The sequence below is a fragment of the Cynocephalus volans genome, chromosome 8, assembly GCF_027409185.1.
Source record: "Cynocephalus volans isolate mCynVol1 chromosome 8, mCynVol1.pri, whole genome shotgun sequence".
Lineage (NCBI taxonomy): Eukaryota > Metazoa > Chordata > Mammalia > Dermoptera > Cynocephalidae > Cynocephalus > Cynocephalus volans.
The window spans coordinates 34,208,454-34,227,204 of NC_084467.1; the positions used below are offsets into that span (position 1 = coordinate 34,208,454).

Genomic DNA, 18,751 nt, shown 5'->3' on the forward strand with positions numbered 1-18,751 from the left:
GCCGAGGGTAATACTATGGGAAACCACTAGAAAAACAAGATTAGAAGAAACTTGGATATCTAAATGACCTTGTGGAACAGAGTTATTTATCTCTCCCATCTACCTATCAGCTAGTACTTTTACTGGAGAGAGAAATAAATCTCTTTGGTTTAAGCCTCTCAGTTGTTTATTTTAATAAATAGAGTAAGGGGCACTCTCTTTATACGCTTTGATATATTCAGTAGTATGGTACATATTTTTATTTGTAAGTGAACTGATTCTAGGTTATCAATAGGCAACAAGTAGTCTGATTAGTAAAGCCAGTTGATCTAGGCATCCTAAAATATATTTGGATAACCATTATTACTATAGCCATAAACCCAAATTCTGGACAAAGAAAGTATCAATGAATCTCATTTGGATGCCAACAGCTGGCTTGTGAAAGGTCCCTTCTGGAGTTCTGTCCTGTCAAAATTCTACCCATTCAAGTTCTACTTGCAGTACAGTAGAGTAACACCCCTACACACCAACCTTCTGCTGATAACAACTACAAAATATGACAGTGGTAAAAAAAAAAAAAACCCCAGCTATCTGAGGATTCCGAAGAGTAAATAGGCAGATTGTGAAGAGAAGTCAAAACCAGAAGAGCCCAGCAATGTTGGTGAATTTCCTGTTTTGTTGCAGCTTTGCCTCAAGGTTGGGCAGTAGATATGGAGTGTGGACAGTTAAAGCGTCTTTCTGTTGGGAGGAACTAGGGAAAAGAGCCAAGGCAAACAAAGCCAACCACCAGGGAGACAGGAACCCCACAGGAGAGAAAGTCAAAAGAGATCCCATAATCCTGGCATATGAAACACCACAAACATCTCAGACTCACCCCTGAAAGAAGCATATACAGATTAGCATCAAAGCAGATGCTTAAAGAAACACATTGAAACTGGAACCACTGCCCACACAAGGTGAGAGAGAGAGTAAGCTTACAGATTGAATCTAACACAGTTAAATGCCAGCTAAAATAAAAATATCAATATTCTACAGAAGATAATAACAGAGCCTATATAACATAACATTTGTAATGCCCAAGACACAACCAAAATTACCTGACATACAAGTAATAGGAAAATGTAGCCCCATTCTCAAGAGAAAAGGCAATCCACAGATGCCCACTCCAAGAAGACTGAGATGACAGAATAATGAGGCAAAGATTTTAAAATAGCTATCGTAATCATGCTCAATGAAGTTTAAAAAAAAAAAAAAAAACTCGAATGGAAATATAATACAATCTCAGTAGAGAAATAAAAATATGTTTTAAAAATCAAAATTTTGGAACTGAAAAATACAGTATCTGAAAAAAAATCAACAGATGGCTTAATATTAGAATGGAGATGAAAGAAGAATCAGTGAACTCAAATGTGGATCAATAAAAATTACCCAATCTGAAGAATAATAACAAAAATATAGAGAAAGATAAAAAAAAAAAAAAAAGTCTCAGCTGTGGGACAATCTGAAAAGGTCTAACGTACATCTGTGATTACTAGAAGAAAAAGAAAGAGAAAAGAGCAGAATAAATATGGAAGAAATGATGACTAAAAACCAGAAATTTAGTGAAAGACATATTTAAAAATTTGAAAAGCTCAGTGAACCCAATAAGGACAAAGAAAAATCACACTTAGGTACATCACAATTGAACTCTTGAAAATAAAGACAGAAAACAGCCAGACAAAAAACAACACATCACATAAAAGGGAATATGAATTACAAAATGACTGTAGATTTCTTACCAGAAATGATGGAGGTCGTAAGACAGTGAACATCTTTAATGTGCTAAAAGAAAAAAAGTTGTCAATCTAGACTATATATCTAACAAAAATATCCTTTAAGAACGGAAGGAAAATAAAGACATTTTCAGAGAAAGGAAAACTAAGTGGATTTGTTGCCAGAAGACGTACACTTATAAGAAAGATCTTTAGACTGAAGGGAAATTATAACAGGGAAAAAACTTGGACCTTGAGGAATGAATTAAAGCACCAGAAATGTGTAAATACAAAAGACTACTGTTTTCTTCTTAAGTTTTGAAAATCACATATAATTATTTAAGGCAAAAGTTATATAACACACTACGTGTTAACAAACTATATTCTCCAAAACAAAAATCAGTAAGAAGAACAATATTATTTTATAAATTTTTCTAATTGCTTTAATGCTTGGCTTTATACAAGACAGGTGGATGATCATATCTGCCTCTGCATACAATCTATGGCAAAATCACAGGTCATGTAGCCTTCAGACAACTGTAAGATAATGAGTGAGAAAGGCAAAGAACATCTTAGTATTATTATGAACATATTTTTTACCTCATGTACTCCCTGAAACTGCCTCACACACTAAGAACCTCTGCTTTAACATAATAGGTTCCTATAAGCAAACAATAACATTAGAAAACAGCCAAGACACAGGATTTAAGTTAAAAAAGGGGGGGTGGGGGAAGGATCAAAGAATGAACAGAGAAGAATATGATTCTGTTATTATCAACATGATAAGAGAGGTAATAAACTGCGCTGACAACTTTGAGCACTCATTCTGTCAAGGCATTTCTTTAACTACCTAAGACATAAGTTTCAACTCCTCTCCAACTCCTTAAGACCAGTTCCCTTGGAATAGTTTAATTGCTTGTCAGTTTTCAAAAAACTCCATAGGTAATATCCAGCTACTTCTGCTTTGTTCCCTACTCTAAGCAGCTTCCAGTGGACAGAGCACTTTTTATTAATAAACAAGCAATATAACCTTTGGCTGAACTGAACAAGCAAGGCCAAATTAAAAAGCAAAATGCAAAAAGATCAAAGAGAATATTTATTTGTTAATAAATATAAAAACAAAAACTAATAAGGATAAGAAAAGTGAAAATAAGAAATTATTGTCTTTCTCGGATTCCATGCTTGGCCATATTAACATGTCACTACCCTGCACTTTGGGGGCACTTTTTTATACCACCAGTTCTTTCACATTCCCAATCCTATTCACCTGCCCTTTTTCTATTCATCCATCAGGACTTCGCTGAAATACTTCTTCAAAGAAACCTTTCCTGACTCCTAATCTAAGTTATGCTCTTCTGCTACGTGGCCCCATGGCTCTCAAGACTGTTATATCTAGGGTGACCACATAACTTATCACCCAAATGCTATTTTGAGAATCAATGGGGAACTAGTAATTACGTTGAGACAACAGGCAACACTAGAACTGTATGGTCATCCTACCTTACCAATTTATCTTCCTGCTTGAGTAAGAGCTTCATAAGGAGAGGGTAGGGGTCTTATTTACCTCTGTTGCTTCAACACTTAGCTCAAGTGCTCAGAATGCAAATGGTGTGTTCTTACCTCTCTCTCAATGAATGACCTAAATTTTTATAATGCAAGTTAACTTGATAAAGGAAAAACTCCTCCAGACAAAAAGAACTACTGTGTTCCCTCACAAATCCTAATACTTTCTATCCCCGTACCTTTGATCATAACCTCGAATTTTATGTTTACTCACGCCTCCCCCTCCCTAACCAGAATACAAACTTCATGAGAGCAGAGAATGTCTGTTTTGTTACTGCTATTTCCCCAGGACCTAGAACAGTGCCTGCTCACGGCAAGTACTTAACACTCAAGAAATAACAGTCATGCGTCATTAGGTGATTTCATCACTGTGCAAACATCATAGAGTATACTTACACACACCTAGATGGTATAGCCTATCACACACCTAGGCTATAAGGTGTGGCTACCATCATATATGCAGTCCATTACTGAGCAAAACATCATTATGTGGCACATGACTGATCTGTTCAATGAATGCTGTCCTTTTTACCTTGCCCTGCCTATCTCTACCTGAAAGCCAAGCAACATAACCCATGAAGCTGTCCCAGATAGTCCCAGTGAGCAATGATCTCTCCTTCCTCTGCATACAATAATATTTTATATCTTTCTTATAACACTTTCTACACTTTACCCCTGTGCTAAAATTATGGGTCTTATCATGTCTCATTTTTCTTGGTATTCCCCACAGCATCCTAGCACAATGCTTGGCACACAGTATCTACAGAACAAAGATCTGTCAAATTAAACTGATAAATTAAACTGATAAAATAACAATATTATATACAATTATGGGTACATATTTAGAAACCTGGTACCATGCTAATTTTCTAGAGAACGTTCTCGTTCATATATGTATCACTAGCCCAGGACATTACTACTGCAGTTCCATCTGCTCAGCATCTTCCTCCTGCAATGAGTATTTTGTGAATAGTAAGCATCTTTCTTAACTGTTCTGATTCATTTCTCAGCACTACAGGCTGTCAAATCAATGTCAAGTACCTGATCCAATGCCCTTATGCTTTCTACCCAAATCTTTCTACTCCGTGTCCAATTATCCACACACTAACCTAAGCTCTTCACTCAGTTTTGCCCACCTGTTCTTACTTACAAGTCAATCACATGTGCTGTTTTCTTGAAGTGAAACATCCTTTATTATTTTCTACACACAAAAAAGTACATCTCTGCATCAAAATTCTAAGTCTCACTCCTCTTCCTAGAGGCCTTCCTGGGCAGCATTATCTATTTTGAGTCACTTTAGTTATTATTGCTTGGTCTAACAAATTAATTACTTAGTACTTGCTCTGTCATTTATAGTCACATTTATGTTAATTATATATGTTTGTATTAAATGTGGAGTAAAATCAAGGACCATTAACATGTAACAGGATAAGCATGTAAAAAAAGAAATTAGATTCAGTACATTGGTCTTCAACATAACAAATATGAGCGGAAAATAGTGTAGCTGTAAACAGCACAGACTCTGAAGACAGACTACCTGATTCCAATTCCTGTCTTTGGTACTTATTAGCACCCTTTGACAACTTACTTAACTACATGTCCATCAGTTTCATCATTTTAAGTTAATAAAAATTTACATGAATTAATATTCATAAAATCCTTTAAAAAGCATCTGGCACATAAACTCAATGATCAATTATACTGTTACGATTTCTATCCTCTTACTTTATAGGTGAGGATACTGAAGCTCAAAAACTGCCAAAAGTCATAAGAACTAGTAATTTGTAAAATCAGAGAGAAACACAGGACTCCTACCAGAAGAGTTCATCCATCTCACCATTTCATTCAATATTTTTTCAATAATTTGAAAAATACTAAAAGTATTCAATATTTTTAGGTCTTAGGACCATTTTATGATAAAGAAAAAGTAGTAAGAAGATGAAACCGATTAGAAAAAGAAAAAAGAGAGATACTTATACACTCAAGGATCAAGAAAAGAAGAAAGAAATATTGTAATAATTGAAGAGAGAGCATGGGCTTATGTTCATGTAAATAGGACAGGGAAGCGGTCCAGAGAACTGAGTTAATATTAGGCTAAAGATAACCATCATGCTTTATTCTCCATGTAGGACAGGAAGATGTGGTAGCTTGCAATTTTTAAAATTTCTTTTTAGCAGTTTAGAAAACCTTTTCTGTTCCATCGAAAGCTCATCTCTCATCAAAATCAAAAAGTGTGTGAAATATTTTGACTTTTTTACATAGAATTCTGATGCTTGCACATGAACAAAAGAATCACAAATTTCAGAAATTTAACAAACTTTTAAGGATGTCAATATATTTAACGTCTACATTTAAAAGTCCTTTTATCCTTATAGTTTTCAACTTATAAGTCGTGTTTGGTTTTTGAGAAAACTTTTAAATGTCTAAAGATCATGTTCGGTACCATCACTATTTGACTGTCCTAGGCACTTCCTTAGATAAAGCCCAACAGTTACTTAAAATACAAATTCTGTCCTAATAAAAATATTACATATTACATAACCTTTCACCCTACTCCCCAAAAAAACCTCTAAATGAAAAATACAGACATGTAAGTCTATCAGGGCAGGAAATTATGTTTTATAAGAACACGATCTTTCAGAATATTTGTAAAACAATATGTGTCCCCTTGATTTATGTACTTTGCTTACAGCTGGTCTTTTTCTGTAGTTTCTTCTCCTATAGTGGCAACCAATATATACCTCAAGCCAAAATAAATATGAATATCACTAACAGAAAAGCTCTGGTACCATATGGATATTTTGTGGAACTATACCACAAACGTAATTTTCTGAATTTTTTGTGTTTTAAACTTAAAATGAAAATAAAAAAGATAACCAATAGAAAATGAATATAGAAAGTAGATATCCAAAAAGAACACATGCTTTTGTAATCTGAATCCTATAGACTTCCACTTAAAACTGAATAAAAGAGGGACTCTCAGAAATGAAGCAAGATTGCTCTAAGAACTATGAAACAAGGCAACAGAATAAAAGGCAGGGTTAATATCCAAAAGAAATACACATTGTCAACCCAGCTATCAATTCCAACTTCTAAAAATGATTCAAGTTCCAGGAACTTCAGAAGAAGAGAGCAAATGATAGAGACCACAATTCCTCAGTCCTTTAAACTACACATCCTTTCCAAGTTGCTTGATGATGCTGTGTTAAACAATGTGGGTTTTTCTCCCCTTCCTTCAAATTCTGGCAATACACACTAAATGTTTTGTACTCCACATTTTCACAAAATCAAAGTCTATGTGCTAAGTCTGCTTTAAAAGGTAGAAGCAGGGGCTGGCCGGTTAGCTGAGATGGTTGGAGCATGGTGTTGGTAACACCAAGGTCCAGGGTTCAATCCTTGTACTGGCCAGCCACCAAAAATAAAAATAAAATAAAAGGCAGAGGCAGGACAGCAGAAACTGAAGTTTGTTCGCTCTCAAACCATTATATACTGAGCTTGTCAACACCTTAATCTTAAAATTGTCTAGCTCTGTTACTTGAAGCCTATGCTACACTAAACTTTAACTTCTTAAACTCTGGTTTGTGTAATGCCAAAAATAATTCTGGCCTATGAGTTCACCTTTAATTCTATATAGCTTTTTAACTGGCTTACTGAATTCCCTCTGCTGGCTGAGGGTTCTGACTAAACCCTGTTCTGCAATACTTCATAGCCTCACATGATCCCAACTTAAACCCAGGCTGAGGTTCTTATCTTTAATGCTCAAAAGTTTTATCCCTTTACCAGGAAAGGGCATAAAACAAATTTATCTGACCAAATATTTACTCAGTTTCCTTATTCTACAAACATTTACTGACATCCAACCCAAACTGTGAAAAATGCTAACACTGAAGAAATGGATATAAGATTTTCTCTGCCCTGAAGGGGATCGTAGCCCAGTGAAGGAGATGAATATAGAAACAAATCATTTCTATAAAGTGTGAGAAATTTCGTAAAAGAGCTTTATAAAAATTCTACAGGAAACCAAATGAAAAGGTGATGAAAGCCGTTCACAAAGTGGTTAACATCTGAAATGGGTCTTGAAGAACAGTAGAGTAGGGTGAATGTGTGTGTGTGCATGTTTTGAGATGTTGGAAATGTAGAAAGGGTAAAGAAAGCTAAGAGTAATGTTAACATCTGATGGCAGCCAAAGTGTTGACTAAGAATAAGTTAAAATATATAACTTAGTATATGAACTATAGCTCCTTTCCTCTTTCATTCTTGCAAATTAACTTTAACCATGAATTCACAAGTAAGAATTATCTTACAAACAACATACACACATTTAGAGATTTTGTGTACAAAGTGACTATTACATGGATGAAAGCAGGAAAAAAGCATTTTGAGGACAATGAAGAAAATTCAATGTAACCACAGGGATCATCTACAATAGAAGGAAACAGTTGTGTTATACAGAACCAGTCCTCAGTGTTGTGGATGCAGAAGAGTACCAAACTAAAACTCAGGATACCTGGACTCAAGTCTCAGACAACAACTGTGCCCTAATTATGACAAAATCTTTTACTTAATTCCTAAACTGCCCACATTACTCAAAAGAGTTAAGATCAAATAAAATAATGGGTTTGAAAAGTGCTCTGAAAAATATAAAATGCTGTACAAATAAAACCTTAAGCTTCCATAGGGTCACAGTTGCTAAACTGCAATGAACTTACTTTTAAAATCTGTATTTCCGACATATTCAACCTGTCACACTAAATTTATGATAAAGAGCTTTTACCCGTTCTACAGATCGTGCCCTCTTCTTTGGCCGAGTAGGCAGTGCATCTTCTTTCGGATTGGTGTCTATTGCCCAATAGGACCCCTAAAGGTAAAGAAATAAATTACATTAACAGTATATTACAGCAACCCTATAAGATTAAAACGAACTTTTCTAATCCTCTGCTCCAAAAGCAAACATTGTGTAAATATAACAGAAAAATAGCATGAAAAGAAACACTAGTTTTTAACAGAGAAAAGTAAAGTTTGTATGAGAAAAAAAAGTCCATTTATAACTAAAGAAAAAAATTTATTTAAGCTTAAGAACCGAAGTCCAAGAACTTCTGCCACAGCCAAATTAAAAAAGGAAATAATCAACCAAACACATTTTAATACATACTAATTCTTAATTAAACAGATATGATAATTATGTTCAATATTATCATATGACATCCAAGTCTAAAAGAATCATCTGTATAAAGACACTGTAGTTCCTGCACCCTGGGACCTCACAAATCTAAATGGTAAGTGAAACAATTTATAAAGACAAACTGCTTAAACACATTTTATTTAAGTGCATCCTGAGACGTAATGGCCTTTACATAAATCTTTTACTGTTAACCCTGTCACAATTTAACTATTTATTCTCTCTTACTTTTTGATACAAGTTCTCACACCATTCATTTGAAAACATGTATTGAGCACCTACAATGTTCCAGGTACTCAGAACATAGTCACTATGTGACTCCCCCCAAAAATACAGATCAAGCATAGACAGGTAGGTAGATAAAAATATAGAAAAGCATAGATCATATAGTCTACACATATTATACAGATGAGGAGACCAAAACTCAGAAAGATAAAGTGGTCTGCCCAATCAAGGATATGAGAGCCAGGACCAGAAACAAGGTCTTGATCTGTAGGTCATTTCTCCCTCAACTATTCTGCCCGTATTCTCTCCTCTCTCTCTCTCTCTCTCTCTCTCTCTCTCTCTCTCTCTCTCTCTCTCTCTCTCTCACACACACACCACACACACACACACACACACACACACACACACACACACACACGGGGTGCAAGAAACCAGTAAGAAAGGGAAAGAAGGGAGGGAGGGGGGTGTGCATTTCAGAAACAGAAATACAATGTATGAGAGTACTTTGAAAAGTCTGTGGAAAAATAGAACTAAAAGATGATACGAATCTTTCCATGAATCCTAGTTTTACAATTAACCTCAGTGATTGCATTCAAATTCAGTCTTTGCCTCTATTATTTCACTAATCCTCCTAGACTGCTTTTTCAGACAACATTTGACAATGAGGGTAAATAAAGCTCTCTATCAATTCTCATACTTTATGCCTGACATGAATTATCTGCTTATGGTTTCTTGAACATACCATTTTTGTTTCATACATCTGTGCCTGCCCTACATGCTGGTCTCACTACAGGTAACAGCCCACCTACCACTGATAAACTCATATTCCCCCTTCAAAATTTACCTCAGGTATTATGTAAAGTAAACCTTCTCTGATCTTCCTGCCATATCCAAAAATTCAACACTCTCTCCCTCTGCAAGGTCTCTATACTTTCTACACTTTTAGACAGACCACTGACTGCACCTAACATTACCGTTTTGTTTATGGTCTGTATCCCTCTGCCCTTCCCCATTCTAGGCTATAAATAAGTTCCTTAAGGGTAGGGACTATTTTACTCATTTCTATATCCACAATCCCAGACACAGAGCCAAGTGCTCAATAAACATTTGTTGAAATAGGAAGAAAAAAAGTTGTTTAACAAACTGTGCCAAGAATGTCAGAGTACAGGATATGATCCCAGGCCTTTTCAGATCCTAGTCAATGCAGGTCCCTGAGCTTTTAATCACCCAGTCACTGCTGGGGTATTCTTCTATGTTATCTTTTCAAAGCCGTCACTGCATTTCAGCTAATGAGTCCACCGGACCTGACATAAATTTGCCAAGAACCATATAAAATGTAGATGCTTGTATTAGTCCGTTTTGTGTTGCTTATAACAGAATACCTGAAACTGGGTGATTTATAAAGAAGAGAGGTTTATTTGGCTTACGATTCGGGAACAGCTGCATCTGGCACGGGCCCAGGCTGCTTCTACTTATGGCGGAAAGTGGCAGGTAGCCAGCAGGTACAAGCAGACCACATGGTGAGAGGATGCAAGAGAAAGAGGAAGCAAGAGAGAGAGAGGAGGTACCAGGGTCCTTCAAACAACAAGCTCTCGCAGGAACCAACAGAACGAGAACTCACTCATTAATCCCCCTCTTCCAGGGAGAGCGTTAATCCATTCATGAGGGATCCGCCCCCATGACTCAATCACCCTCCAACAATGCCACATTGAGGATCAAATTTCCACATGAGTTTTGGAGAGAACAACACATCCAAACTCCATCAATGCTACACAAAGTAATCAGTAAAAATGAAAACAATGATTTCATGAGTAGGTTCAGCTAGAAAGTTTCAACATAAATTATAAAAATTGAAAATAAAGCAGGAGGGAAAATACTAAAACTCACTGGATAATAGCTAAATAACCATTGTTTATGGAAATGATAAATTCCATTGTTTTGTTTTGGATGGGTGTCTATATGTGTATTAATCTGGGGGAACCATTCACTGTCTAAAACTTCAAACTGATTTGTTATCAAACATTTCAATAAAACTACAAAAACCAATATGTACCTGTTTTTCCACACAAAATATGATTGGTGTGGCTTGCCACAAATGGATCAACAACAGGGAAAACATTTATTCATAAACCTACCTACTACTATCAATTATGTACTCACAAAACCCTGAACACACTAATGCAAACACTAATGATTAAAACTATTCACAGAAGAAGTTGTAAAATCTTCAACCTAGTGGCTGTGACTAATATACTATCGGAGCTTCATATGTGAAATCACAGGTTTGGATTAAGGTACCTTAAAATTTCCCTTCTCAGATCAAAATCACAATGAGATACCACTTCACACCCACTAGCATACCTATTATCAAACAAACAAACAAAAAATAACAGTACTATACTGGCAAGAATGTGGAGAAACTCTTGTGTGTGGCTGGTGGGAATATAAAATGGTGGCTGGTGGGAATGTAAAATGGCGTGGACACTGTGGAAAATATTATAGTGTTTCCTAAAATTTAAACAGAATTACCAAATAATTCAGCAATTCCACTTGTGGATATATACCCAAAAAAACTGAAAAGCAGGGACTCGAACAGGTATTTGTACTCTCATGTTCACAGCAACATTATTCACAGTAGCCAAAAGGTGGAAGCAGCCCAAGTGTTGCATTAACAGATGAGTGGATAAACAAAATATGGTATATACATACAATGGAATATTATTCAGCCTTAAAAGCGAAGCAATTTCTGATATATGGTACAGCATGGTTGAACTTTGAAGACATTATGCTAAGTGAAATATGCCAGTCACAGAAGGCCAAATATTGTATGATCCTGTTTATATCTAGCTACAGTAGTCAAATTCATAGAGATAAATAGAATGGTGGTTGCCAGGGAGTGAGGGGAGGGAGGGTGGACAGATATTGTTTAATTGGTACAGAATTTAAGTTTGAGAAGATGAAAAGGTTCTGGAGATGAATAGTGGTGATGGTTGCACAACAATGTGAATGTACTTAATGCCGCTGAACTGTAAAATTAAAATGGTTCAAACGGTAAGCTTTACGTTATGTATATTCTACCAAACAAAACAAGTTCCTTTTTAAAAAGCAGTTATCTTTGCTCTTCCTTTTTAGATAATTTATGTCAAAAATTGAACTGCCTTTTTACATAGCCAGTCAACAAACTCATGCTCAATCCAATTTTCCTCCCCAGAAGGTCTACTCCTTTAAACTCATCTGGAGTAGGTAGGAAATATGTGGTTTTTGTTTGGATTTATTTTTAAAATCAACTTTACTAAAGTATATTTAAACAAAAAATAAAATGCACCCATTTTAAGTGTATAATTCAACAGTTGTGACAATTGTATATATATATACATATATATATCCATGCAACTAACACCAAAATCAAGATGTAGAACATCTCCATCACCCTAAAATACTCCTTTGTGCGGCTCAGCAACCAATCCCCTCTTTTTTTGCCCCCCACCCTCCATCCCACACAATCACCGATCTGTTTCCTATGATTATAGATTAGTTTTGCCTTTTCTACAATTTCATATACATGGTCTCAAATTGTCAAACTATTTTCTACTCTCACCAGCAATGTATGAGCATTCAAGGGGTCTGTCCATGCCAACATTTGATATTATAAGTTTTTTTTTCAATTCAGCCATTATAGTGATGCACAGTTGTGCTTACGTGGTTTCCACATGCATTTCCCTAATGAATAATGATGTTGGGCATCCTTGCATGTACAGTACTTATTTGCCATCAATATATATCTTTTGTTAAGTGTCTATTCATCTCTTTTGCCCATGTTTTATCTGGGTTATAAGAATTTTTTTATTCTGAATAACAAATCTTTTGCCAGATATGTGCACTGTGAGAATTTTCTCCCAATCTATGATTATCTGTTTGTTAACCTTGACAGTACCTTCTCAGGATCAAGAAGATTTTAGTTCAATAAAGTCCAACTTACCACTTTTCTTTTTATGGCCTGTGCTTTTTGCCTATTTTAAAAAAATTTTTTTTTTGCCTACTCCAAAATGGCAAATATTTTCTTCAATGTTTCCTTCTATAAGTTTTATGTTTAGGTCTCTGATCCACTTAGAGTTAATTTTCTGTATGAGTGTGAGGTAAGAATCAATATTTATTTTTCTTCCACCCACATACAGCATTATTTTTTGAAAAGACTACACCCTTTCCCAGTTGAAATTACATTGGTACCACTGTCAAAAATCGGCTGAATATTTATATGTGGGTCCATTTCTGAACTCTATTCTGTTCCACTAATCTACATGTCTATCCTTATGCCAATACCATGTTGTCTTGATTAGTATAGCTGTATAAAATTTTGAAATCAGGCAGTACATATCCTACAACTTTGGGTTTTTTTCAAACTGTTTTGCCCATTCTAGGTCCTTTGCATTTCCACATTAATATGAGAACCAGCTTGTCAATTTCTTTAAAAAAAAAAAGGAAGCCTGCTGAGATTATTTTACTGGGATTGCATTAAATCTATAAATTAATTTTGGGAGGAATTACATCTAGCAACATATGAGTCCTCTACTCCATAAATATGCTATATTTCTCCATTTACTCAAGTCTTCCTTTATTTCTCTTGGTTTTATAGTTTTCCATGAACAGGTCTGCATATATTTTGTAAAAATGTATCCCTAAAGAATTTCTTTACTGTGGATGCCACGGTAAATGGAATTGCTTTAACTTCATTTTCCAATCATTCCTTACTAATATAGAAAATATTATCTTGACCTTTTGTATCTTTTGTGACCTTCTGTGACCTTGCTAGGCTCAAGTATTAGTTCTAGTAGCTTTTCCATAGATTCTTTAGAATTTTCTACATATGCAATAAAATTGTCTGCAAAACAAAGAAAGTTTTACTTATTATTTTTCAATCTGGATGCCTTTTATTTCTTTTTGTGGCCTTATTCCATTGGCTAGGACTTCTAAAAGAATGTTGAATAAAAATGGTTGAGTACAAACATCCTTGCTTTGTTCTCAGTCTCAGAGGCAAAGCATTCAGTGTCTCATGGTTAAGTATGACATAAACTACAGCTTTTTCATAGATGCCTTTAATTAAGTTAAAGAAATTCCTTTCTACCTAGTTTGCTGAATGAGTATCAAATTTAGTCAAATATTTTTTCTACACCTAAGATATAATTTTTCAGCTTTCCTTCTACCCACACGGAAAGTTACATCAATTGGTTTTCTAATTTTAACCTGCATTGTATTCCTGGGACAAATCCTACTCGGTCATGGTGTACTCTCCTTTTTACACATAAATGAATTCAATTTGTTAATTTTTCATTAAGGATTTCTGGGTCTATGTTCACAAAAGATATTGGTCTGAAGTTTTTATTTCTTGTCGTTTGTCTAACTTTGGTATCATGGTAATGCTGACCTCATGAAATGAGTTAAAAACTGTTCCTTCTTCCATTTTTCTTTTTTTTTTTTTGGTAAGAATTTGTGTAGGATCGGTGTTCCTTTTTCCTTAAATGTTTCAGCTTCTGATTTCACTGCTTTTTGTTTGTTCATTTTCTATTTCATTGATTTCCCCTCCTGACTTCCTTCCTTCTACTTACCTTTTTTTTTGAATGGTAAGGGGATCGCAACCCTCGGCACGGTGTTGTCTGCGCCACGTTCAGCCAGTGAGAACACTGGCCATCCCTATATAGGATCCAAACCCGCAGCCTCAGTGCTACCAGCGCCGCCCTCTCCCAAGTGAGCCACGGGCCAGCCCCTTCTACTTACTTTAGATTCAATTTGCTCTTATTTTTCTAACTTCTTATTGTACGTGCTTAGGTAACTGATTTTAGATCATTCTTATCTTTCTTTTAAAAACATGTAAACCTGTAAGCTTCTTTCAAAATGCTGCTTTAGCTGCATCTCACAAAGTTTTGTATGTTCTGCTCTCATTATGATTCAGTACAAAATATTTTCCAACATCTCTTATGACAACTTCTCTGATGCAGAGATACTTTAGAAATACATTATTTAATTTTTAAATAGTTGGGGATTTCTAAATATCTTTTTGTTACTAATTTCTAATTTAATTCTGTTAGTCAAAGAATATTATCTAAGACATCATACTTTAAAAACTACTGAAACTCGTTTTAGCATATGGTCTATCTTGGTGAACATTTCCTGTGTATTTGAAAAGAATGTATATCCTGCAGTCAATAGGTGTAGTGTTCAGATCCTTAATTACCTTTTTGTCTAGTTGTTCTAGTATTTGCTGAGAGACGTGTGTTAAAATCTCCAGCAATGATTGTGGATTCCTCTATTTCTCTTTATAGTTCTAACAGTTTTGTTTTGATGTTTTTTTTCCTTTGGAAGCTGTTTTTAAGCACACTTCATTTATAATTCTTAGGCGTTGCTGATGGATTGACCTTTTTTGGCTATCTCCAACATGCCATTCAGTGAATTTTTCATTTAGTTATAGTACTTTTCAGCTCTCCCATTTTCATTTTGTTCTTTTTTGTATTTTCTATCTCTACATTGAAATTCTCCGCCTGTTCATTAATTTCTTGAATTTCTTTTATGTTAATTCATTGAACGTATTTATAATGACTGTTTTAAAATTAATGTCTCCTAAATTCACTATCTAAGGCTACTTGCTCCATCTGACTCAGGAGCTTAGATAACTTCAATTTTTAACTGAGCCAAACTGATATCTCTTTCACTTCCTGCCCTTCTAAGCAAGCTGCCCATGAAGTTTTCCCTGAGTAATACACTGCGCTGAACTCCAACAAATATACTTCAATGTTTAGAAGGTCATATGGTATACTGAAGAGATCGTTTATTAAAACCCATAGACCTGGATTAAAATCCCAGATCTGGCTGGGTAACCATTTAACAAATCTTTATGTACTTTCCCGTCTCTATTTCATAAAATTATCATGAGAATTAACCTAAGTATAAATGGAAAAACTAGACATCACTATTTACCATCTGTGTCCAATGGACACTTTTCGTTTAATAGTTAAGTCATTTTACAAATACTTTACAGAATAAATGATGAAAGAATAGTGAGAAACAACCATTATGAGATATTTTAAAAGAAATTTAAATATAGCAAACCAAACTTTTCCATAGTTTATATATATTGCATTTCATATATTTTATATATTTAAATTTTCCTGGTTTTAAAGGTATATGTACCAAAGTGGTCAACATCTTTTGGATGCAACTGCCAACTGTTCATCAACTGACATGCATGAAACTAAAACCAATTTAGCTCCTGTAAATACTGATTCCAGACTTCAAGTACACCTAATAGAGTACAGAGCATTATGACTTCTGGTTCTTCCTGTACTTATATTTTCAAAATGCAATATTTATGGGATTTCTGATGGCTCATAATTTTGGTGAAGGTTAGCCACCTCCACTCCACAACTGCAAAAAACATTTTCATATTTAAATTAATAAATACCAAGTAAAATAATAAATCCAATTAACTCTTTCAATTTTTTAGCAACTATTTTCTTGTAAGCACTCATATATACTCACCTGATTTCACAGTCTGTCCACTTATGAACCATATCAAGTAAATTTTGGTGCACAAACATCACTAAAGATGAAAAAATACTGTCACATGTCCTTTTAGCAAAACAGGATGATTCAGATTGTAGTTGTAAAACACTGCCTGATGAAGACTTTCTTGTTGAATGACTAAATAGATGAGAATAGCACGTATCTTTTTGTTCTTAGAAATGTTATCACTAACTCAGTATTTCATGAGTTTCAGAAAGTTAATCTAGGATATCATCAACTCAATTTCACCATGATAATTAGATTCTAGAGTGTTGTGGTCTGTCTCTTTGTATTTATCTTCTGATTCAACCGATAATGGTAAACCATCTTTCTCTGTCAATTCTCTTTGTCATTACAGGCAGAAAAAAATCAAAATTCTCAACTATGTTCAATGAAAGCTAAAAGAAAAAAAGACAAGATGGTATCTATAGAAACTTTTTAATACCTTCTTGAAAGATGACATAACACTTTGGGCAACACAATAAGAAAAGTGAAGTATAATAGTGATTATTTCATAACTGACTCATCCTTTTACATAGTAATTGCAAGATAGAATAAATTTTATTTTATTTTTTTAAAATACACAAAATTTCTATTTGTTCTTTGAAAGACTTCTAAGAAAAAATAAAGTCATAAAATATTTATCTTTACAAATAGTTAGAACTGCTCAAAATAGATATTTAAAACTAAACTGGGTTCGATGGATCCTGATGGTATATTGGTGGTTAAACAAAATACATATGAAAATATTTCCTCTTCCAGTATGTGACCTTACATTGTTTTATATTAATCTTAAATTTTTCTTCTTTTTCTTCTCCTACAATTTCTATCAAAGAACAAGCACACAAATATTAGGCAAATCTTAAGTTTAAAGGGCTAAAAAGGACCTTTAAAATCACCTACTATGATTACTAAGGAGAATAATTACTAAAGAGTGTTATGCCTAAAAAAGGTAAGTCACTTCGTTAATTGCAAAGATTTATCCTTTCATTTAGCATTTTTTGCATTCCTACTTTGAACAAGAAAAGGCAAGCGACAAATAACAGTATCCAGAATATTATTATCAAAAAGAAAATGCATAGACAACAAGCTATGCTTAGGACATAATCATCAATATTATCTAACCCAACAACTGGGAAAATGACACATGTTGAATCAAACTGGCTAAATTTCTCAAACTTTTGGCAAATACCAGAAAGGTAAACAACCCTTCTCTTAATGATAGTTTATCAAGGGTTGACCATGTGCTAGACACCACAACGCTAACACCAGGAATAGACTTAAAGGGGGAGGGGGGGGCTCATCCTCAAGTGTGAGGAGAGAGACAGAAAAGATAATTGCATGGTTACTTTCTCACCTTTATTGTTCAAATGTCACTTTCTCAGAGCCTACCTTGCTCACTCTTTTGAAAATTGCAATCCACACCACACAGTCCACCTTGCCCTACTGTATATTTTTTCTACAGCATTTATAATTGTGTGACATTCTATATAATTTATGTATTTGATTTGTTTACTGTCATTCTTCTCCCATAAGACCATAAACTCCTCAAGGGCACAGATTTTTGTCTGTTTTGTTTGTTGGTATATCCTAAATGCCTAGAGTAGTGACTAGTACATAAAAGGTAAGTAAATTATCACCATACAGTGTTAACACCAGTAAGATGAATCTTTAAGGATCATCATGCTTAGATACAGTGAGAAGAAGAGAATAAAAATACTTTTAGGCAGAGAAAAGAGCCCATACTCAAAAAGCATTTTTAACCTGGGATTCATGAACTCCCTGAGGGGTCTACAGACAGAACTCGTGGGCTCCATCATACACTTGGATAAGAAAATAAATGCTGAAATTCAGCATTTCCTTCCATTATGAATGTAAGAAGCAAATCACAGCAATATTACCAGTACCTGAAAATCAGTTTATTTCCTATCATATTAATAGTTTTTGGATATATTTCAAAATGTCATTTACAATCATTACTACTTACAATTTTTGTTATTTAATTTTACCAAGAAAGCATATAAATTACTGTCATAAACTTGTTTTAATATTCTTATAATTTTATACTTATCTTTTTAATCCTATTTGGGTTTATGCCTTTAAAAATATTATTCTGAGAAGGGGTCCACAAGCTTGACCAGAACTGCCAAATGAAGCCACAACATAAATAAACATTAGGAACTCTAGTACAAAAGTCATAGACAGGTGAGAGAGAATAAGATGCTAAGGAAACTGTTCATTTGATTAGGTAAAAAAAGGACAGAGTACAAGATAAGTTCAGAGAACTAAAGAGAATTTTAAAATTTTTTTTTGCTTTACTTGAATGCTATTTATTTCCTTCAATATTTTAGGTGACATGCTGATTCAAAGTTTTCTTTTAATTATTAATTCATAAATCCCGAAAATTCACCAAAAAACTTAATATTGATACCAACAATCCACAATTCAAAGTCTTAAGAGCCTTTCCAGCACTTATTTTTTAACTTCTCTACAAGCTATT

General features: G+C 34.4%; 1 protein-coding gene across 2 annotated transcripts in view; it reads right to left on the reverse strand.

Annotated features, from left to right (window-relative positions):
• The window catches only part of FOXJ3 (forkhead box J3), a 128,824-nt gene that overhangs the window by 38,197 nt on the left and 71,876 nt on the right, over positions 1-18,751 (reverse strand). For both annotated transcript variants that reach the window (XM_063105405.1, XM_063105404.1), the window contains exon 5: positions 8,068-8,151. In XM_063105405.1, the coding sequence (XP_062961475.1) occupies positions 8,068-8,151 (84 nt within the window). The remainder of the gene's footprint in view (positions 1-8,067; positions 8,152-18,751) is intronic.